Below are 22,793 nucleotides of genomic sequence, written 5' to 3' on the forward strand. Positions count from 1 at the left end.
AGGCACTGAATGACCGACGCAAGCGAGCCAGCCGGGAGAGACTCGGTGCCCATGCCGCCGCCGCCTCCGCTTCTGTCTGATTGGCCCATGCGCTCATACAGGCTGACGAGCGGCAGGAAGGGCCAATCAGAGGGCAGGGAGGGTCCGGCGGCGAGGTCGGGGAGGAGGAGGGACCGGAGCCATGGTGTGCGGCCCAGGTGGAGGTCGCGGGAGGCTAGGACCAGGGGCTCGGAGTGGGCCAGGTGAGTGAGGTAGCAGCCGCGGAGGGAGGGGAGATGGCCACAAGCGTCCCGGAGGAGAGGGCCGAGAGGAGGGCTGGCAGGGGGAGAGGAGACACCTTCCTGGAGATGGAGCTCGGCGAGAGCAGCTGCCTCTGGACCTCCACTGGTCCCCTCACTAACAAGAGAAAGAAAGAAAGAAAGAAAGAAAGAAAGAAAGAAAGAAAGAAAGAAAGGAAGAGAGAGAGAGAGAGAGGGAGAAAGGGGGGGTAGACAAAAATTACTTAATTACTTAAGTTTACACGCAGACATGGACACTTAAAGCTGCAGTTGGCAAGATTATTTTGATCATATTCACTGAAACGACACAATGCTCCGACAGAACAACATAAATCAGCCGGTTTTAGAAAAAACCCACACTTCTACCCTCCACCTAGAGCCTGTTATCCCGGTTCTTCTGGTCTAATCAGAGCAGGGCTGTATGAGATCTGACTGTCAATCACAGTCTGGTGCAGTCTGGTGCGCACTGACGAGCACAAACTCGATGAGAGGGTGCTCGGTGGTAGTGGGGAAGAGGCATGAGATTTGCAAACATTCAAAATTTTGGCTAAGTCCCTTCAATCTGTCAGACTTGCCAACTGCAGCTTTAAGCAGACTCCCCTCCCAATCACAAACGGAAGAAGTTGGCAGTCAGAATATGTTAGTCATTAAAGCATCCCTATCAGAAATGCCAGCGAAACCAAAGCAGGATTTTAATGGTTCAACAGCAGTCATGTTGTATTACTAAAGAGCAGACATATGGAGATCTTACAACTTTGACCAAAAAACAAACAACACAGCCTTGATGATTGTTTCCACAAATATGCAGAGTTAAAAGTTTATGGTGGGCATAACAGTTTATTTGAAAAGCTGCAAAATTATATGAGAGTGCATACTCCCTAGTGTTTGTTTTCTAATCACAATGTAAAGCTTAGACCAAACAGGTTTAAATTAAGGCCCTGCACGCAGAAAACAGTTCTAGTATCTTACAGCCGCATGGACAAAAAAGCGTGTCCAAAATACAGTGTTTTATTCATAATTCTAAGTAAGTATAAGTATATATACTCTTTTGATCCCGTGAGGGAAATTTGGTCTCTGCATTTATCCCAATCCGTGAATTAGTGAAACACAGTGAATACACAGTGAGGTGAAGCACAAACTAATCCCGACGCAGTGAGTTACCTTGCTACAGCGGCGCTCGGGGAGCAGTGAGGGGTTAGGTGCCTTGCTCAAGGGCACCTCAGCCGTTCCTACTGGTCGGGGTTCCGGCAACCGGCAACCCTCCGGTTACAAGTCCAAAGCGCTAACCAGTAGGCCACAGCTGCCATAATTCTTACTAATTTGTCAGGTTCTTCTGCTGAGCATCAACGTGTTTGGCCTTGCAGTTGTACACCGAGACTGTGTACTAGTTGGTTTACAGAAACAAATGACATTTGTGTATTGCTTTGTTTATAACATTGACTAGAGTAATGAGCATCAGGCTTGCTAATGAGGCAGTGTAGCCTTGTCTGGTTCACAGGCAACTGTGGATGGTTTTGCTTTCAAATTACGTTCTAACAAATGAAAGTGGTTCATCAAGCTGGTCCATACAAGCTGACTGCTAAAGACACAGAACATGAGTATAATTTAAAGGCTTTTCTACAAAGGAAAAAAAGGATGTTTACAAGATTTGCATTCTATTTAAAACTTCTTAGATCCCCAAACACCAGTTTATTGTCAGCTTTTTGACAGACAGAATAGCTAATGGGAACATTCAAAATGGCTTAGGCGTCAGTTAAAAATAACATCCTGTGAGAGATTACAACCAAACAAAATTTGGCTGAATTCACAATAGTCAAAGCATAACAAATGCATTTATCAAGCACTCATCCAAAAACTTGTTTGCTAATTACAAACATGGTTACAGTTTAGGAACAGCATATATTAAATTCCGTCCTTGCGGAAAGTTTCTCTTAAAACATTCAAGCTGGTTCAGGAAAAGGGTTACCGGTATTTATTTTTATGGAGGACTTGACATTTTTTATGGCTGTGCTATTCTGAGCTGAGTATCTGCATAAATTAGTGTTTATCTGTGGAACTCATCTGCAATCAAAATGGACTGAACCATCACATTTGTGCACTATTAGTTTTTACAAGCTAAAGGATGGTGTGTGTATGTGTATGTGTGTATAATCAAAGCCTCTCCACTTCATTCTGCTTCACAAAAACAACAAAAACACCTGTTCGAGTCGTACTTCTAGGGTCATTCCATGCCAGCGTGGGGCAAATTAAGTGAAGTCAAGCCAGCCTCTGTTTACTAATTGAAATGAAGGGAATCGAAGCATAATATGCACCAGATGCTTAAGGAAGTCAGCAAGCGGGCATAGAGTATATCCTACTTTTTCTCTGCAGTTTAAACGTGGCTCTAACAAAGTAATCCAGCCATGCTGACGCTTTAGCAGACTGCTTCTGCACATCGGGAGAGACTCAGGGACTGATCTCACTGACAGCGTTTGTGCATCTCTGTAGTGCCATCACACGTGTACATTTCCGCGGTGCCCTGCCGGTCATCTCCAAGCTCAGAAGGCAGCCGTTTCTATTTATAGTTTGTTCATGATGTGCTCTTTTGGCCGCCATGCATCTTTTATGTGGTGTTCTATTCCGGAACACAAATATATTAATGTTTGATGAGGCTGAACTTGTTGGTGGCCTTGGGAAAAGGTACATCTGTGTGTCCTTAGGTGTGTGTGTGTGTGTGTGTGTGTGTGTGTGTGTGTGTGTGTGTGTGTGTGTGCGTTTGTGTGTGAGAGAGAGAGAGAGAGAGAGAGAGAGAGAGAGAGAGAGAGAGGGGGAGAGAGAGAGAGAGAGACAGAATGTTTGATTTTCAGTTTATCCCTTGAATAGTTTCAATGGTAGCTATATATGGATCAAACAAAGGGAAACAGAGCATGCAACTGGAGACAATCTGCCCTGGCAGGAAATGGATCCTGGCAAAACAATGAAATGTCTACTTAGACAGACACTGGAAAAACAGTGCATGTTGAACCAACTTATCATCAGCAGTACGATACAACAATAAAACACATAAGAACTATATTTTCCATCAGGTTTGGTGGAGTTATGTGGTAAATGTTTAGGTCTATACTGTTGAGAGCAGAACTGCAAGAGCTAATCTAAATCAGATCTCCATCTGATTTTTTAATATTTAGCCTACCTAGCAGCTGTTTAAATAGTAAACTGTGTTCTTTGCTATGGTCATAACAGCAACCAGATGACTTTGGCAAAGTCAGGTCAGTAGGTTTTCTAAATCTGCTGCACCATAAAGGGACAGTTTTGTCAGTGATTGACCTTTGCAAGAGAAAGGGAACTCACGGTATGAAGGCCTGATTGAAGATGATGGAAGAAATCAGTTCATGCACCATGTATTCACTTCCTGGTAGCAGCCATGGAAGCATCACCAGGGCAACCTGGTGGAAAAGGGAGGCGTGCTTGGCAACCTCGGGATCAACGGGAACCTGAAAGACAATTAAGTAACATTTCAGGGATCTTAAAACAATGCACACAGTGCACACACACTTAAAACAAATACACATACAGTACATATTGTCCATGAAACTAGGATATCTAGACCGCCCTTATGGGAGTGATAAGAAATTGGTGCCCAGAAACATGCATACTGGCAAATGCAATACAGTTACTACTTGGAGAACACACACACACACACACACAGTACCAGTCTGTATGCCAGGCGGAGCAGCATATAGAGCAGGTGGTGCTCGTGTCGGAGGAGCCAGGCGCTGCTGTGGGAGATAGTGGGCATGGCCTGGGCACAGCCACGCAGGTACACCAGCACAGAGTCCGCCAGGAGCAGCACGCTGACCTGGGGTCAGAACAGAAGGCCAAAAAGACAACGCCGGTTAGAGAGTTTCGGATAATAGACAAGGACTGTGAAGATGATTTGCAAGATCTTATACAACGGTGAGTGAGCTTCAGAAATTACTGAGCTGATCTTTCTTTGGGGTCAGACTTGCAAAACAAGCTGGTATACATTTCTCAAGCCCAAATCCGGATCGGAATAAGGCCGTTTCCACAGCAGGAACTCGGGAGTAGTTTCGTACCTGTGTGCATATTTGCACAAAATCTAAGAATATGCTAGCTGTTGCAAAAATGTTTATGTTTAAAATAGGCACTGATATGTTTAGCCACTACTGTGGATAATTTAGTTACTTTAAGTTTAAGTTACTGTAACTGAACATGTAAACAACATTCTAGTAAAGTATTTAACATCAGTGTGGTGAGAGTATTTGTTTGCAGCTGCCGTGCCATTTTAGTTCATCTAAGTAGTATCACGATCACAAAGGCTGCATCTGTAGGTCCTGTAAGCTGTGGAAACACAGGGAGTTCCTTCACATGTCCCCACTACCTGGGTAGTGTGGAGAGTTCCTGCGATGGAAACCCGACTTATGTGTCTCATAACAGAGTTCCCACACTGTATACCGTTTCGGGTAAAACAATACACCAAAATTGTTCACTAGATGGCAGCACAAGACACATTTGAAAAGGGAGGTCCTTTCAGTCAGATCAGGTCATTATTTTCAAATTTCAAATTATTTTCAAGTGAAGCCTAGTTTAGCACATGCACTAGAGTCATGGCTAGATTGTCTCTTGGCTAGATTGTTTTTACTGTATAAAAGCATAGAAGTATAAGAGAGGAGAACACTGCCAGTATAAAAAGCGTTCTTCACCTTCTTGGCCAGCCCCTTGTGTATGCCTGTGATGGTGTCCAGGAGGTAGCATAGGCTGGTGAGTAAGGGGACGGGGGATCCTGGGCCAACCAGGCTGTCTCTGTTCCTCTCCCCTGAGCAGGCTAGCCCCGGAAGGCTGGCCAGGGTCTCTGGCCCCGGGCAGCAGGAGAGCGGGTTGCACACAGCTGAGTGGGACCTGAAGCATCCAGAGGGAGGGGGAGGGTCAGTGACTCAACGCAAAAAAAAAAAACATGCCTAAAATTAAAAACCTTCGGAGTAGCAAGGTCACAAGAAGGAAGATGTTGTCCACGCAAAAAAATGTGTAAGAGGAATGCCAGTCTGTGGTATTATTTCCACTGCCTTCATCCTTCCCTTCCCTTCCCCTACACACACACGCACACACACACACACACACACACACACACACATCAATGAGTGAGTCCACTACTTACACAAGAGGACTTTTTTTGTATTGGAGCACATACTATTTTGTGTGACTGAAATATTCTACACCACTAATGAGTCTGTGAATAAGAGCCATTTGATTTGAATGCACACACACACACACACACACACAGCACTACTAACACAAGATGATTTTTCAGACCCTTTTTCAATAAAGCACATGCTACACTATGTCACTGAAACATTCTAAGCCACTGATGAGCCTGTGAATAGGAGCGATTTCATTTGAATGCTTATACAGTATGAAAGCAGAGCACCACAGCATAGCCACACAGTCTGTCGGATGACTTACTTGAGGCTGTCCATCATGCGGCGCACTGCCTGATGGGAGATCAGCGGCAGCAGCACGTCTGCGGTGAGAGACTCCAGCTCCTGCAGACACTCCACCGGCTGGAAGCAGCTCTGGTATCAAACACACAACACACATGACATACCGCTGCTCAGATCCCTGAAGAACTCACTCAAGATTAATAAGGTATCCTTCTCTCTCTCTCTCTCACACACACACACACACAAAATGGCACTGCAATCTTTCTTTCCATGTGGAAATATGTGGCAAACAAAAGAAAATCAAAGGAAACATAGGCATAGTCTTAGACTTAGTCATAGACATAGGGCCCGTCCCATTTCTCCCCCCTTAAAACTTCCACTTGGTTTTCAATCTAGGGGTAGGGGAGGTATTGGGACGGGCCCATAGTCTTTGCAGCTGTAAAGTTTGCATCGCTCTGAGGCGTGGTACTGACGTGTTTTTGCCAATCTCGTAATATTGGCTAGAACAATTTAGGGAGTTCTTGACAGGTCATGGAGAACTGGAAGTCACATTTAAATGGAAGAAATCTGTCTTTTTATTACAATTTAGGAAGTTCTTGACAGGTCATGGAGAACTGGAAGTCACATTTAAATGGAAGAAATCTGTCTTTATTACCTTCACACACAGTGTGACACACCGTGTTTTTAACAGCTTAACAGTGACACACCATTTTTAACAGCTTAATTCACTCAGTACAAAAAAAATATACCACGTGTTTTTTGAACACGTGGCATACACGTTCACCACATTAAAAAAGCCAAACATTAATCTCAAGGCTGTGTCACTGCGCTCACCTGTAGCGAGAGCTGTGAATAGAAGGCCCCCAGGTAGAGCAGGTAAGTGGGAAGCAGACGCAGCGAGCTCTCCAGCCTCCCCATCTCAGCCAGGCCCTTCATGCAGCCCTTCAGCTGACCAAACACAGTGGGCTGCAGTCCAGCCACATGACCCCATGACACTGGAGGGGGTGGAGGGCACTCAGACCCTTGGGGACTGTGAAATAAAATGTAATAATCACTTTACATTAGATGATTTAAACGATGCAGGCACAAGCCCAAAGCTGCTTACAGTATATTTCAGATGTAGGTTTTCATCAGTACATATGCCCAGGGGTTCAAGACCTTGGGCTTATTGCTGTAAGGTTTACTTACAAAATACACATGCTGCTAGTACCTTTTTACGCAAGAAAAATTATGTAGGTCATTATGTTTACAAGGGCTTTACTCAGCGAAATGTAAAATGTAATGACCCATAAAACTTCTGTTTTGTAGTGCATGAAAAAAAAATGATGAAGTGCTGCTAACAATTCACTGCATAAAGCTTAAGCCGTTGCACACAAGGGTAGTCTGTATCTCCAGCCAATTTCCCCAATTGAATGGGGTGAGTGGGTTTCTCCAGTTGGACGGGGACCCCCACCCACCGGTCTCACCTGGCCAGGGCGGCCTGCAGCTCCTGGTGGCAGCCTGCGGTGTGCGTGACCTGGGTGAGCAGCGTGAGGATGGCCTTGGCTCTCTGGAGCTCCAGCAGGTGCAGCAGATGATCGGAGGAGGAACTGGGTCGAGGAAAGGACTGCAGTGCTTTCATCAGAACCGGGTACAGATCACTGCATGGGAGACAAACGGGAGAGATGAAGGTGTACTCCAGTGCACAGATAGACTGAGCTCACCTGCTCAGGCTTCAGGAGAGACTGATGCGTTTCCTCAGGCATGCAATCCTGCTCATCTGAAATACAAACCTACAGCCTCCTCATCCTATCTGGAGATAACATTGAACACCTTTCATGTAATAGCAATTGCCAGTGACAGATGTTTTTAAGGAGATCAATAGATAAGTCAATAGAAGGAAAGTGATTACAGACATTCAGCCTTCTAATCTGTTCAGTGTTGAAGTTACAGTGGGTCACCTCACCTGTGGTTCTCATTCTCACCTGTACAAATTGCAGGCCTGTCCATAGCTGGAGGCTACAGTCCACATCCTGTAGGCCTCTGTGCTGCAGCGCAGTGCTTCTCCTGCCTCTAGCAGCAACTCGCTTGGTTCCACTGACAGAAAGAGAGACAAACGCTCTTTCCCACCCAGCGAGTGCAGCTGGAAGTGCACAGAAAGTTGAATGAGGTATTCACAGTAGGTTAAAGTTGACTAGTTAAAGTAGACTGGTATTTATCAGACACTTGTAACCAAAGCAACTCGCAGCAGCAGGTTTGGTAAACAAACCCTTTGCCTAAATGGAAAATTACAGAGCGTTGAAACCAGCAAATGCCACTGACAGAGTGTGATGGCACCCTTGTCGACTGTATCAGTGACAGTCGGCCATGCCAGTCATGCCATACTCACCAGCCTGGCACAGACGTGCCGTCCCGCTGTGCCCAGCACACGGAGGAGCTTCATCGCCATGGCAACAGGCAGCCCGTACAAAGAGTGTGGAGCAGGTGAGGTTGGCGGGGCCCAGGAGGTAGGAAGAAACTCTGACATCACAGTATCCATCAGACGGGGACAGTCCAGAATCTATGGTTACCGAGGCAACAATGAGAATGCTGATACACGTTAGTGCTACATGTCTCCAGCTGTGTGCATGCAAAATCTGTTTGTGGAAATTCCTATCCTAATTAGATATTCTATCAGTACAGTGTCAAGAAATCAAATACCGGTCAACTAGTCCCAATTCTCTACTATCTGTAAATATGAATGTGTGTGCGTGTGTGTGTGTGTGTGTGTGTATCTGACCTGTGTGGCAGCAGCAGTAGAGTGGCGAGCGATCCGCACCAGCACCTCCAGCAAGTCCAGCACCACCCGTGGAGATGGACGCACCACCTCCAAGATGTATCGTATCCGTGACAGCACCTTCATCCTCAACAGGCCCTTTTAACACGCCCACAACAACACTATGTGATCACAATGTAATTACAACACTATGAGATTACAATGTGATGCCTTTGATAACTCAGTACAGTGTGAGGAAACATGTATATTTTATGTTGGAAGAAAACAAGAGTAAAAAATAACATAACAGCCAGGAAACCATTAACACCTTGATGATGTCCTGCCGTGCCACCTCATGGTCGGACTTCCTCTCCTCTTTCTCTTTCTCCGTCTCTCTGCCATTTATCCCCTCTTCCTCCTCGTCCTCTTCCTCCTGGGTGGTGGGCAGGAGTGGAAAGGAGGCCACCCCCAGGAGCCAACAGAAGGTCACATCCAGACTGTCCTGTGGCACACACCCAAATGCATACAACTGAATAGATATGGTCACCTCACTGCGGAGACAAACATGGCTTTTTCATCAATGTGTCTGTCCATTCTGGTCTTATATTTAACTTTTTAAGGGGTGCCCTTAAAATACAAGGTGCTTCTCCATACGACCATGCTCAAAGATATTTCATGGAATTTCCCTAGCAATGAAACAGAAGCTGAAACAATAAACTGAATGGAAATCTCCTGACAGACTATAATTAAATACAGTACAAGTTCAAATAAAATGTGCGATGTTGTGCCGGTTTCCAATCACCAATCAGTCACCTCGTCATCGGCGGACACCAGCAGAGCTTGTAGGGCCTGTACGGCGGCTGCAATCACCCCCTCCACACCTACATCCAGCGAGAAGCGCAGCAGGAAGAGCAGCCCTGCATCCAGCAGGGTGGACAGCACGCTGCCCTTCAGCTCTGAGGTGAAGACCCCTGAGCGAGCCTGGCCAAAGAGACAGGGAGAGAATCAGATAACAAATATAAATTCTTCAACATACTCTGTCATTCCGAAATTCAGTAGTAGCTGCATGAAATTAGATACTTTTAAATTCTGTTGTATGAAAGCTTTTTGTCTTTTTTATTTTTAGGCATGGTCTTAACAGATTAGCCACAGATAATATCAAACTTTTTATTAACATTCTATATAATCTATACATTAGCAGTCTCTAGATGAGCCCAACTCACTTCTTGAACTCCATCTTACTCTTACAGGAATAAAGGACGTTCTGCTATGACGTTTAGAGGACTGAAGGAGAATGTTGTTTTTATTGTTTGTTTGTACCTTAGTGATGATGTTGGCCAGTGTGCTGAGAGCCAGTGTGCGCTGCTGGATCACCAGACTACGAGAGAGCATGAAGAGCTCCTGCAAAGAGTAACCTGCCAACTAATAGAGAGAAAGAGAGAGAGAGAGAGACAGAGAAAGAGGGAGAGAGAGAACGGGGGACGGGTCAGGTGGAGAGAAGACAGCAAGAATTGAGAGCACCATCATAAGAGAGAAAGGCATTTTAACGCTTGTCTCTGCCCTGGCTGTATTTACCTCAGGCTCGTCTCCATGGTGATGCAAGCCCAGATGTGTAGGCAGATCTTCCGTTGGAGGGATGAGGTTACCAGCAAAGTCGAACCGCGCCTGCATGGCCTAGACGAGACACAAACAAACCAGGCAAGCTGAAAAACTCTACTTTGCGGACTATTACCCTCCCAATCAATCCCATTTAGAACTGCAAAGGGGGGGGGGCATTAATCGCAACTAAATTTATTCTGCTTACAAGAGTCCAATCGTCTTAATGTTTCTCTAAGTACTAATAAAGTGAAATAGCCAGTGGGGGAAAAGGTCTTGCTCCTGTTGCTCCTATACCAGGGCCTGTTAACTGATTGTGACAGAGAGACCACCATTTTGACAAATAAAGCAACCTGAGGACCAGCACTGAATAAAAAATACTGACTCCCACAACACTATTATTTAACACATGGTCAGGGACAACCAGTAATGTATCCACAGACCAGGATTGGCCTAAGCTCTCTAGTTCTACTCATGTTTGTATGCCTCTCTCACCTTCTTTGTTCCTTTTCGTCTGGGTGGGGGCAGGTCTTTGGTCCACTCTAGTTTGTCCGGCTCCAGTTTGTCCATGTGCACCCAATCCCTTTGGGGCTTCAATGGCAGGTCCTCCTCTAGGGTTTTTGGAGGCAATGCTTTTTGTTAATGAACTTGCAGTATGGCAATGACAATGACATTTCCTGTGGAGTTACAGACCATTATAGAGGGAGTAAAATAGCGCATTCACAACACATAAAACATATTCATAGGAATCCATCAACATGAACCCCCCCACCATTACACTTCACATTGTCCCTTTTTAATATGAGAAAAAAATAGATGGAATCTAAAAACTTTAAATGAAAAAGAATCCACAAACCCCCAGGGGAGAAAACAGCATGAACTATGTCCTGGCAAGAGACGCATAAATCTTAGGACTCATGTTCATATGAACCTTCCACCATTTGCCTACATTACCCAAAATGAATTTCAGCACTCGCCACGGCCAGCGCAGCACTAATCAGGCTAATTGAAATCAATGCAGTATCAGTCCAGGGATTCAAGTCACGCAGCCTCGCCTTTAGGTTCTGCCAAACGTACATTACTGTATTATATACAATTAAGTTGCAGGGGTAGGGGGAAAAAGAGAACAGCCTGGCACAGCCAGAGCTATGACACTTTGTACTTGTTATGTTCTGTAATAATTGAATAATACAGCAATACTAGGAACAGTCCTAAAAAATGTGAAGCAATCAGGCTCCCCTGCAGTTTTGTAGGCCATCTATTCACTAAAAAAAACACACAAAAAAACACATATTTTGAAAAAACGACAATGTTTTTTATAAAAGGAGCTATATAAAGGTAGCTTATTATTTATTAAAACGCATATCCATATTGGACATTTTCATGCATATCAATACACCCTCACCTGTGATTTGCGGAGTTGCTTTAGGCTCCTTTGCATCCTCTTCATCCTCCATGTCTACTTGCAGTGGTTCCTGCCTGATATCTGTGATGTCCTTGACCGCAGCAGGGGACACAACTGAAGGCTTCTCTTCCCTGACCCCACCATTCTGAGCATTGCAATTTGACTGCTTCACCGGATCAGAATCAGACATTTTCTGCACCTTACGAGCCCTCACAAAGTCCACCAACCTGGGATCTGGAGATAAGGAGCCACATCAGCCATGCAGACAGTAGTAACTGGTGATTATTGGATATGACAAACTAGAACACAACTAGAAGAGAAGATTACATGTAATCACAGCTTTTCTGACAACTATGGACCACCATAACTATGGGCCTGGCATTCTCAACAGGGAGCCTCATAAGGGTCTTAGTTATACTTTCAAATGAGAAACAAACATTATTCAGAAAATCACAGGAGACCCTGCACAGAATTACAAAAGAAATAGATATATGACATTGGTGCAAATAAGAAAGAACCTGAAGATGGAAATTCCCTTAAACAGCATTGTTTTAAAGGTGCCCTATTGTTTCAGATTGTTTCGTAATCTTGCATCTTGGGGGGCAGCCTTGGCCTACTGGTTAGCGCTTCGGACTTGTAACCGGAGGGTTGCCGGTTTGAACCCCGACCAGTAGGCACAGCTGAAGTGCCCTTGAGCAAGGCACCTATCCCCTCACTGCTCCCCGAGCGCCGCTGTTGTTGCAGGCAGATCACTGTGCCGGGATTAGTGTGTGCTTCACCTCACTGTGTGTTCACTGTGTGCTGAGTGTGTTTCACTAATTCACGGACTGGGATAAATGCCGAGACCAAATTTCCCTCACAGGATCAAAATAGTATATATACTTATATACTTATACTTACTTATATACTATTCTGCAAGTCTTATATAAAACTATCCAAAGACTGCACTTAGTACCACTGAGACCTCCAGAGTATTAGCCAGATCATTTTTCATTGGATGAACTCAGTGACACTGGTATCTCTAACAGGAGGCTGAGCCAACACACAATAACTCTCTCTCACTCACTCTCCCTCTCTTTCTCTCTCACTCTCTCTCTCACTCTCACCAAGCTGTGCCAGCAGGTTCCTCTGCTCCTGCAGGATCTCCTCCCGAGTCATGCCCAACAGACGCGCCTGGTTCTCCTGGTGAATCTTCAGCCTCTCTTGATCACTGTCCCCCTGCACCAGGCCCTGCCCCGACACTAGGGTAGGACCGGCTAACACACCTGCTGGAAAGGGAAATAAACAATCTGAAAGTGTAGGCTCTCCTTCAACCACCCACCCACTCACTCACTCACTCACTCACTCACTCACACACACACCAATACACATACACACATACATGATCCACAAACCACATACACAATCATACACTGAACGTACTGTAAATAATATGCATTACATATGCATCCAAAATCTCAAACTCACAAAGCTGACCACCCCTTAAAATTTTCATATTAAACAAGGAGATATGGATGCCAATGCACAAACAAGCTAAGTGGATGGTGTCTTGCCAAAGACTGACAAACGAAATTGCTAACAGAGGAGCACTCCTTTCGGTTTTGGCAGGGCTCCCCTTGGTGTCCTTCCCTGCATTTCAAATTAAGCGAGAGTTCTACTTACCACCGATTCTAGGTGGTGTGTCTAATTCCATGCTGGTGGTGGATGCAACACTTTGCGGTGATTGTGCCTTAGGACCAACAGAGATTGATGTCTGTTGTGATGGTAGTATTCCCTCTTTGGCTCTCTGTGCAGCAATCTGACGGGCAAAAATGCTCTTCCTAGTTCCTGAGACAGTGCTTTTGCCCTGGAAAACAAAAAAAGTAATAAATTTGTTTCACATAAGCTCTGAGACATTTTGCTAAGGCTTGAGTAAATTTGCATTCTCTTTTGATTACCTGAACAATGCCTTCAGATCGATGCATAACTTTTGGAAATGCAGTGCCTGTAACAGCTGGAAGGCATACTGGCACAGTGCTTGTGTCTCTTTCCTAAAGAAAGATGAGAAAAGGTCTATTTGATTGTTCTTCCCACAACAAGGACTGAAAGACGGCTAATAAAAAAGAATGGAGAAACCAAAACAAAGTGTTTGAAGAGGGAAATTAAACCAAAATGGAAAAAAATAGAGTATCACTGACGACTATCCTGGAGAGAACAGCGCTGATGTGTGTGTCATGTTTGTCCAGCCTCTCTTCAGCATCTTCATCTTCAAAGCGTACTTGGGCCTTTTTGAAGCGTGACTTCTTGGGGGGTGCAGGTGTCAGGGAAGGGATTTCATCTGGAAGATCTTTGAGCAAATAAGACACAAATTAGACCATATACTTTATCTAAATAAGCCTTGGTTCAGCTTCAAAAGCTACAATTTTCGCTTCTTGAATGTATTCTGTCAGATTTTAAGAGGAAAGAAACTGCTGGTGATTTATTAGTCATCTGAGAGATTGGACTTGGATACCTTCAATGGTGACGACATCTTTCTGGGTGTCCTCTCCATTGTCTGGGTCACCTGTCCCCTGTTCGCCTCGGCGCTTGTCAGGACGTCGCACTACATTGACAACTGATGGTGCAGTACCTGATGACAGAAATCGTTCCTGCTCACGTAGGAGATCTTCCTCCGAGTCGGTGGGTCTGGGACGTCGCAGCATCCCTCCTTTCGAGAATGACAAAACCCTTAACCACAATGCACCATCTGCTACATCACATTATAATCTATCAACGTTGCATAGATTTGTGCAGTTTCAGCTCAACTTTCAGTGGATAGAACTAGCCTATGCAATGTCAAGCTCGTGTTAAAGACACTGCTTACTGCTGTTACTTAACGTTATACTCAAGGCAAAGACTAGCTGATGTTAGGACTATGTGGCTGGTGCTGCCTGTTCCAAATTTCACCATTGATGAAGCTGCCCGAACTCGGGGATCAACCATCAACGTGAACTAACTATCATGGGACCCTGAAGTTATTGCTAACAGGTTCCTTTCCATTTCGAATGCTAGTTAGCTCATTTCTTACGCGATCGGCAACCAAAAATGCAGGTAAATTGTATAACAAAAAAGAATGGATGACATGAATGTGTTTACCTTCCTTTAGCTATAAATGATGTAACCTGGAAGAATTCATACAAAGAAAGATGTGCTGCTCTTGCTGTTCACGTTAACTTCAAGTACAGCGTGTGTTGACATGACACAGTGGATGGACTTCCTGTTCATACATTTTTTTCAAAATAAAAGTTCGAACACTACTTGTGCGTTTTTTGAGCATTGATTCGTAATTCTTGAGTTTTGTTGTTTTTAGTACAATTGACAGATCGACGGCTTCACATAGAACCACAAAAATAAACACATTTCCTACAATATTGCACTTTCTTAATAGTTTCACTATGCTTATAGGCTGCAACCATTTTAGTCATAATGTTACATTTCACAGAGGTCAGTGGCTAAAACAATCAATGAGTTCTATCAATCAACAATCATTGTTCTATTTTTACTTTTTGCAGATTATTTTGCATTCCACTCAAATTTAGACATTAGAGTGGCACAGACATTAGCATTCATTATAGGCTACCTATTATAAATGTAACCTAGGCTTATTTATTTAGTCTAAACAATAGTGTAAATCTAGTTAGCAGGGTTTTTTTTTGTTTTCATTGTTGTAACCTGCTGTAGTCTGTGAGTTCATCATTCACTCCCTGAGAACTGTGTGGAATGCCCATATGCATGCGCCGTCGCCGAGCAGCGTTTTGATCTGCAAACTAGCCTATTCGTTGCACTGTTGGAGAGCGCGCATGCCAGCCGATGTGGTCAGCATCAGGACCGCAAGCAGTGACTGTGGGCTTCTTTTTTCCACTGTCCTTGAACATGCTGGGAAGCCTCTGCAGTCCCCCGATCCCCGCCCCTCAGTCCCGCGCGATGGGAACACCCTAGCGGGATCCCCAGTATCCCTTGGCTTTTGGCCCAGCTGTGCTAGGTTTGGAAGTTGTGCCTTTGGCGCTGCTGCTGGCATTGGGAAAGACAGGTCCGAAGTAGTGGTGGCTTGAGTGTGCGATGTCCAGCCGGCAGAATGTTGTCTCCAGATTTGGAAACTGATACGACTGCGGAAGACACATTGGCCAGCTCCCCGAACGCAGAGACGGACACGCCGGCAAGTCTGGATGTTCGGGACGAGGTAAGCCACACCGGGATGGTGATGGTCCTGTTCTCATCTGATTCCAGACGGATTAGCCTAGATGAAGATGCTGATGTGCGCTCTATTTCATTTTCTAAATTAACGATTCAGCGGCTTTTCTCCACTACTAAAACACTGAAATGATATTGTCTGATGATCAGGTGTAACGCACTCCAAACTGTCCTCTTTGCTGGGCAGATCTAACTCCAACTTAAAACTGTTCTAGTTATGATGTAATTGTCGTCTAACTCATTGGTTAGTATTCAAACAGGCCTATTCTCTTGGTGCATGGATATTAGAGGACCACAAAGTGAATGCATTTGCCAACAGACATAAAATCATCACAATGTTTGTGCAATCTGCTTTGTGTAAATTCACCTGCTGGGCATCTGTAAAGCTCAGATATGAGTTGTCAGTTTTTTTTTTTATCATTCTGATGACAGAACACAGCAGAAGCGAATGCCTCTGCAGATAATCTCCTTAAAAGTTCCCCAAGCTGAAAGCCGATAAATACCCCCTGAAGTGACTGTCTGAAATTGACAATCCATCAGCAGACACTAAACACCCCACCACTGATTTCAGGCTAAGCCCAGTAAATGGATGTGTGCAGAAGCGTTATTCATCCCAGTATGTAATGGCACAGTTCAGGGTGTAATTCAGTGACTTCAGTTTGGGGGCACATAAAGACTTTTCCCATATTTCTGATACACAATTCAGACCTTATTGTCCAAGTGATTTTTCATTCCATCTGGTCAGACGTATTTCACATGGACCATTTGCTTATTTTCTATCCAGTCCTATTTTTTATTATTCTTCTTATTTATTTTTTTAGCCCTATTTTTTCCGACAGTGTTGTGCACTACACGTGGACCCCTGAGCACACCCTGATGCCATTACTATTTTTGAAGTGTGACTCTTCGAGTCTCTGGCCTGGGTGTCTCTTGATAGCTCATCTGAGTCAGTCTGCTCAGTGGGGCCAGGCCACTGTCATGTATGACCGTCCTCTGAATCACCCGCGTCAAAGTGCGTGCATCACTTCTCATAGCCTCTGGTTTTGTAGTGACGCAGACCTACAACTGTCTCCAAGATGACTGATGACTATTGTATTAGTGCTTTGCTGTCTGGGAACACTATTAAAGCATGAATTAAAGAAATGGGTCAGACCTAGGTAGCTGTATTAAATACCAATCATCACTGCTCCCTCCTCCCAGTGACAAAAGAGGATCTCTTTCATCCCCATGAATACCGTAGTCAACTCATGCAGGCAAGATCAATGCACAGTCCACATGTAACCACAATGGGGATTTGTGGTGCATCTCTAATGGAACATCAGCAAACTTATATTAAGTACAAAAATGTCGTAACCTCCTGCTTGCTTACCTGCCCCCCCCGACCCCCCCCACCACCACCACCACCCCAATGGGCAGCAGCGTCAATGGATAAGGGCATGACTGGGCAGCTCAGAAAGGAGGGAAAAAACCTAAGCTGAAAATTAGCTATAGTCCAAACTGCTAGTGTGAGCATTTTCCAGCCCAAGCTGGGCATAGTAGAGTTATTGCACTAAACACTGCAGCCTAAAAGGTTGCAAGTGCATACGACTAACATGTTGTTTGTGTCAGATGTTTAGTGTGATTATACATATTGAAAAGTCACATTGTGTGCCACATTGAATTTCTCATCATTTAGCAGTTAAGATGCACCACTCCTCATGTTTGATGGGGATTTGTGGACCGCATTATAGCAACTCTCACCGGGATTTAATGCAAGTGCATTGGCTTCATTAAGGAATCCCTCCTTATCACACCGGTAACTAAATGAACTTTAGTGACAGTGGCAAGCTGTCTGTCTGACTGGAGAAAACCTACTTTGATAGATCAATGCTCCTGCTGTGCCGCTGAAACAAAGTGGGGACTGAAGAGGGATGGTGCCCTATCACCACGCAGGTCCTGAAAGTTTCAAAAAGCCCAGCAGTTTTAGATATAGCACAGTTCCTTCACTATTTTGCCTGGAGCTACCAAGGATTTACTGTACTTTTTTCTGTCACAGTGGGGAGTAAGTAGCATGTGGCCTGCTGGCTTTTGAGCATGTGTTTGCCATCCTCTTCCATGGGACAACTTAATTATTAATGTTACACAGCCCCTTCCGTGTCTTTAAAAAACATTCAGCTTGCATGAATGTCAAACACAATGGTATCACTGTGCTTCACTTACAAACATATTCATTGTATGTCCGGGATCATAAAAGAGATTTTTGATTTAAGAACAGAAAGTCAATGAAGCGGGAAATAATATATAATATAACACCATTATCACATACCGCAAATGTACTGTAGCTGTCCTCTAATCATCGGATATTTATTCATTATTCATGCCATATCAGACAGAAAACATTTTTGGAACAGCTAACATTATGTCTTTTCTTTGATGCGTTGAAGTTGGAACTAGAAACTAAATTGACCATACCCAGTCTAAGGCTTTTTTTTTTTACCAGAAATGAGTAGGTTAATTAACCCCCCCAAGCCAAACAACGCATTTTAATGCTCTGTCTCTGTCACTCTGAGGTCTTTGTTCACTCTTTTTCCACTCTGGAGTTACATTTTCATGATATCTCAACTCATATGCTGGCCTCAAGGCAGACACACTGTGTGTGCAAATGGGCACACCAAATGGTTAAAAATGATGGGTCATTTTTCATCCTTGAAGAACAGGAAATACAATCAGCAACACTTGAGCTTTTCCTTCACATGTATTGACACACAGATGTTGCTCTCTGTAATCAATGGGTACAGAGCACTCTGTGCTTATCAATCAGTCATGACTTCAATCAGTCATGGGGGTCTTTTAAATGCTGATAGCCTATAAAAACAACTTTAAAAGATTAGTGTTGCCTTTTGCTATATATGCTTTTTGAAGTACCCGTTGGAGTTAAGTAATGTTACATCAATCAGACAACTCTTACAAGGAGGTACTTAGTGATTTAGTTCTATAGTGAATACAAGGATGCTGAATTGCTTGATGCTCAATGCTTGAATCATCCTTAATCACTAGCAATTTATGGTTTAAAATAGGAAGCATTTTAAAATTCAGAACTGCAGTCAACCCACCAAGCCATATAAGCTGCTAGGCTATAGTTTACCTATTAAGTGTAAGTCTACCTAAGTAATATGTAAGTATTGTATAGTACCTATTAAGTGTAGCCCTGCTATGTGTCTAATGTGTTTGTGTGTTTTTGTCTGTGTCTGTGCTTTATGTGCGTTTGTGTTCTGTATCTGGGCAGCAGCGGCCGGTGAAGCAGTCCCTCAGTGCGTCCATGTGTCGGGAGTCCCATTGGCGCTGCTTGTTGCTCTCGCTCCTCATGTACAGCTGTCTGGGCGCCGTGGCCTGGTGTCAGCTCACCAGCGTGACCAAGCTGAGCTTTGACTCGTCCGCCACCTCCTCCCTGACCGCCTCCATCACCTCCATGCGTGGCGGCACAGGCGGGGGAGCCGGAGCAGGCCGCTCCATGATCTACCATGACAGCCCGTGCGCCGACGGCTACGTCTACATCCCCCTGGCGTTCCTGCTCATGCTGTACGCGGTGTACCTGGTGGAGTGCTGGCACTGCCAGGTGCGCAGCGAGCTCCAGACGCGGGCCAACGTGGAAAGCGTGTACGAGCGCGTGCTGCGCATGCGTCAGGCGCGGCCCTGCATTTGGTGGAAGGCCATCAGCTACCACTTTGTGCGGCGCACCCGGCAGGTGACACGCTACCGCAACGGCGACGCGTACACTACCACGCAGGTGTACCACGAGCGCGTCAACACGCACGTGGCCGAGGGCGAGTTCGACTACAACCTCTGCGGCATGCGGGATGTCTCGCGGGACCTGCAAGGCCTGGAGGGCCACTCGGCCACGCGCCTTCGCTTCACCAAGTGCTTTAGCTTTGCCGGCGCTGGGCCCGAAAACGCCTACCTCAACCAGCGCGCGCGCTTCTTTTCCGAGATCGAGGGCCTGGACGACTACATGGAAGCACGCGAGGGGATGCAACTGAAAAATGTGGATTTTAAAGAGCACCTCTTGGCCTATGTGGACCTGGACCGGCTCCCGTGGTACGCCTCCCACGTGGCTTTCTGGCTGGCCGCTATGCTCATGCTCTCTTGGCCGCTAAGGGTGCTGATCGAGTACCGCACCGCCTTCGTCCACTATCGAGTGGAGAAGCTGTTCGGGCTGGAGTACAGCAGCCCCTCTCCAGAGGAGGAGGAGGTTCCGGTGCGGAACGGCCTGCCGGTGGCGGGCTGCAGCCTGCCCAGGGCGGAGACGCTGGACAGCACGGAGCTGGAGTGGCACATCCGCTCCAACCGCCAGCTCATCCCGAGCTACTCGGAGGCCATGCTGATGACCGTGGGGGCCTCGGGCCAGACCGAGTGCCGCTCCTCCAACTGCCTCCTGCTGGACAACCGGCCGGCTCGGAGCTACGGGACGCTGGTGCAGGACTGCGAGCATTGCCGGCGCCTCCAGGGCGGCGCCAGAGCTGCCGGCGGCGGTGGGACAGAGGGTGTCCCCGCGAGGCGGATGGCGCTGCTGAGCTCCAGCTGCTCGTCCATCTTCTCGCGGCACGCCTTCCACTCGCGGCTGTCGCTGGACACGTCGCGCTTCTCGCTGTGCCGCATGTATGGATCGCAGCACACGGTGGGCCTTTGGCGAAGCCGCAGCAGCACGCTGACTGGCGGCGGCGAGCACTACTGCCCGGACGAACAGTGCTGCCGCTCCTACTCCAGTCAGATGGCGCTCAATGACAGCCCGCCCACGTACCGCGACGCGCGCTTCTTCCCCGTGCTCATCGTGCACCGGCCCGAGGGCTGTGGAGACGCCAGTGAGGTGCGGCGGTACTACGTGCGCCGAGGGTCTTGTTGCCTCGAGACTTCGCTGTGAGGATAATCTTTGACTCTGAAGCAGCCAAGTGATTGTGAGCACTACTAATATTACACACTTGATTGTGGAGGGAACAAAGTGCCCAAACACACAGCAAAGGAACTTTCTAGCAGTTTCTGCCAAGGAGATACATAGAAATCTTGTTGTCCTTCAGATAATACAGTCAAGGCAACAGGACACACTAGTCACCAAATGTTGTTTAATTTAGCTAATTTTGTTCTGTGATTTGCTGTGAGGAAATGAAGAGAAAACCAAATATACCCCTATTGTGTTATCAGGGTACTGTAGACACAAATCTTGTTACTCACCCTCATCTTTTGGCTTCACCAAAGGGCTGGATTTATGCAGAACCATTAAATACTTGACAGACAAGTCATGAAAACAAATACAGTAAGTTATTCCCTGATAGAGGGACTACTTACTCTAGATGTAGCCTATATCAAAACTAACATCTACAAACAACGATTACAAAAATGGCCTTGGCGTAAAACTATTATGTGCACAACCTCATGTCCGTAGTCAGCCTCAAAAGTTTAGCAGTAGAAAAAAGAGTGACCAGATAGAACTGACTTGAACAGAGCATGGAGTGGAGCTCAAAGGGATGTTGTTGATTAGAAATAGAAGCATTGGTGAGTCGTTGCCAGATTCTGTCTGTGGCAGATGTAGATGCAATCCGTGAATAAAATGTGTCACTGAAATGACCATAAAGTTGATTAAAAATTTTCACTCTTGTCATAATGTAGCAAACTAAATTCTGGGCCTATGAGATTACCTTGACAATTATATTTTTCCCCAGTGAAATTGCTTATTTTAATGCATGTTACTTACATACAATGTAATGGTGCTCTATTGGTAAAGCTGTGTCTTTAGCTTGACCACAGTTTATCTTTACCCTGAATCTTTGCAATCCCATTTCCTTGAGTGAAAGAAAGACTCCACTGCTTGTGTTGAACAGTGGTGCTGACATTAAATTTGCATCCACATGAAAATACCTAGAACATGTAAAAATAGATTCAGTTTTCTCAAGCTGGAAGTCCTAGAACAGCATGCTTGAGATAAAATGCTGAAATGAAATACTGGCAATCACCTTGTTTGTTACTAAGAACACTTTTCAGACCACTTGTCTTATTAAAAGCATTGTCTTAAAAATGTGAAAGTTAAAGCTGTAAGTGGTTTGCACTCTGAAAAAAGACTAGACAAAGTCTTACAAAAAAGGAGCAACTGGTTTTAATAGAGCAAGAGCAGACGTTTCAGCCATCCGGCTATTCTCAATGCTCGTAGTCCAGCTTCATTTACATTCACTTACAGCTTCATCTTTACATTATTGGTTTTTACGCACCTGGACTTAGAAACTATCATCTGAGCGCAACAATATTTCTCTGCCTTTTAAAAATGTGAAAGGACATTATTGTTTTAATGTATTAATGATCAAGCCCATCCTGTGCACACGTTAGCAGTTAATGTCATGTCCATTTAATCATCATTATTCAACACACTGCTGTTTTATGTCTATCCACGGAGCTGCTATTCAAGTTTGACTTAAAGTTTGTGGAATAGCTTAGATCATTACAGACTGTTGTGGATCTAGAAAAAAACAACACAAAATCAATTCGAGCCAGCATATTACTGTATGTTAAATCATGGAAAGGACCTCTCATTATAGATTTGCTCTTAATCTATAGATGTAGTGATATATTTTCTCTTAGGACAGTGTAGCATGGTTTTTATATTTATTTTTTACAGAGATGTGTATGGGCATATATCTTTGTGTTATGAGTTTCAGAGTAGCATACACTTAAAATGAAACTGCATGAATAAGATATTTGACCTGTGATGACAATTTTTAAATAAAAATGTTCACCCTCAATTTTTTTTTATTTCCATTGAGGACTTGAGGAAGAATTGCAAACATTAAAGTGCAATCTTAGACCAATAAAGATTTCCTGGCACTAGTTTAATTGTTTAATATAACCCATAAGAAATGGCTTGGTGTGGGTAATGTTTGTTGTTGTTGTTGTTGTTCTGTAGTAGCCTATTGTAGCACTAGTCCACATATTCCCAAATAAATCCATGAAGTGTGCCACTGGTTGTGGCCAGTGATGGACCAGTCAGATTACACATAAAGACGGGCGCCTGCAGGCAATGCTATGGCACGCACACCCACCTACAGGCCACCTCCTGTTGGCATGACAACGTCAACATTCTCCCAGAGCATGTGTAAAGAGTAAGAGTGACA

At 45.0% G+C, this 22,793-nt stretch overlaps 2 protein-coding genes across 4 annotated transcripts in view; one reads left to right on the top strand and one right to left on the bottom strand.

Annotated features, from left to right (window-relative positions):
- rpap1 (RNA polymerase II associated protein 1) overlaps positions 1-14,660 on the bottom strand; it is a 20,874-nt gene extending 6,214 nt beyond the window's left edge. The window contains exons 1-22 of one of the 3 annotated variants that reach the window (XM_076300583.1): positions 14,566-14,660; positions 13,943-14,134; positions 13,629-13,777; positions 13,389-13,481; positions 13,114-13,297; positions 12,558-12,719; positions 11,452-11,685; positions 10,542-10,657; positions 10,026-10,124; positions 9,771-9,872; positions 9,264-9,431; positions 8,779-8,952; positions 8,475-8,609; positions 8,085-8,255; positions 7,681-7,838; positions 7,183-7,356; positions 6,551-6,746; positions 5,739-5,848; positions 4,982-5,177; positions 3,970-4,116; positions 3,609-3,751; positions 1-396 (exon numbers count right to left, since the gene is read on the bottom strand). The exon at positions 1-396 is cut by the window's left edge and continues 397 nt beyond it. In XM_076300583.1, coding sequence (XP_076156698.1) covers positions 1-396; positions 3,609-3,751; positions 3,970-4,116; positions 4,982-5,177; positions 5,739-5,848; positions 6,551-6,746; positions 7,183-7,356; positions 7,681-7,838; positions 8,085-8,255; positions 8,475-8,609; positions 8,779-8,952; positions 9,264-9,431; positions 9,771-9,872; positions 10,026-10,124; positions 10,542-10,657; positions 11,452-11,685; positions 12,558-12,719; positions 13,114-13,297; positions 13,389-13,481; positions 13,629-13,777; positions 13,943-14,132 — 3,497 coding nt within the window. In that variant the 5' untranslated portion in view covers positions 14,133-14,134; positions 14,566-14,660. Of the gene's footprint in view, positions 397-3,608; positions 3,752-3,969; positions 4,117-4,981; positions 5,178-5,738; positions 5,849-6,550; positions 6,747-7,182; positions 7,357-7,680; positions 7,839-8,084; positions 8,256-8,474; positions 8,610-8,778; positions 8,953-9,263; positions 9,432-9,770; positions 9,873-10,025; positions 10,125-10,541; positions 10,658-11,451; positions 11,686-12,557; positions 12,720-13,113; positions 13,298-13,388; positions 13,482-13,628; positions 13,778-13,942; positions 14,138-14,565 lie in introns of all 3 variants that reach the window. The other 2 variants (XM_076300584.1, XM_076300582.1) reach the window with 2 other exon arrangements.
- An 884-nt stretch (positions 14,661-15,544) lies between these two features.
- On the top strand, positions 15,545-20,557 carry LOC143139289 (transmembrane protein 151B). The gene is made up of 2 exons (XM_076299893.1): positions 15,545-15,649; positions 18,926-20,557. The coding sequence occupies exons 1-2, from the start codon at positions 15,545-15,547 to the stop codon at positions 20,555-20,557; spliced, it is 1,737 nt and encodes a 578-aa protein (XP_076156008.1).
- The last annotated feature ends 2,236 nt before the right edge of the window (positions 20,558-22,793 follow it).

The sequence above is a fragment of the Alosa pseudoharengus genome, unplaced genomic scaffold (assembly GCF_046254945.1).
Source record: "Alosa pseudoharengus isolate Yale_2024_CS ecotype anadromous, Long Island Sound unplaced genomic scaffold, YU_APseudo_1.1 YU_APseudo_1.1_scf_22, whole genome shotgun sequence".
NCBI lineage: Eukaryota > Metazoa > Chordata > Actinopteri > Clupeiformes > Clupeidae > Alosa > Alosa pseudoharengus.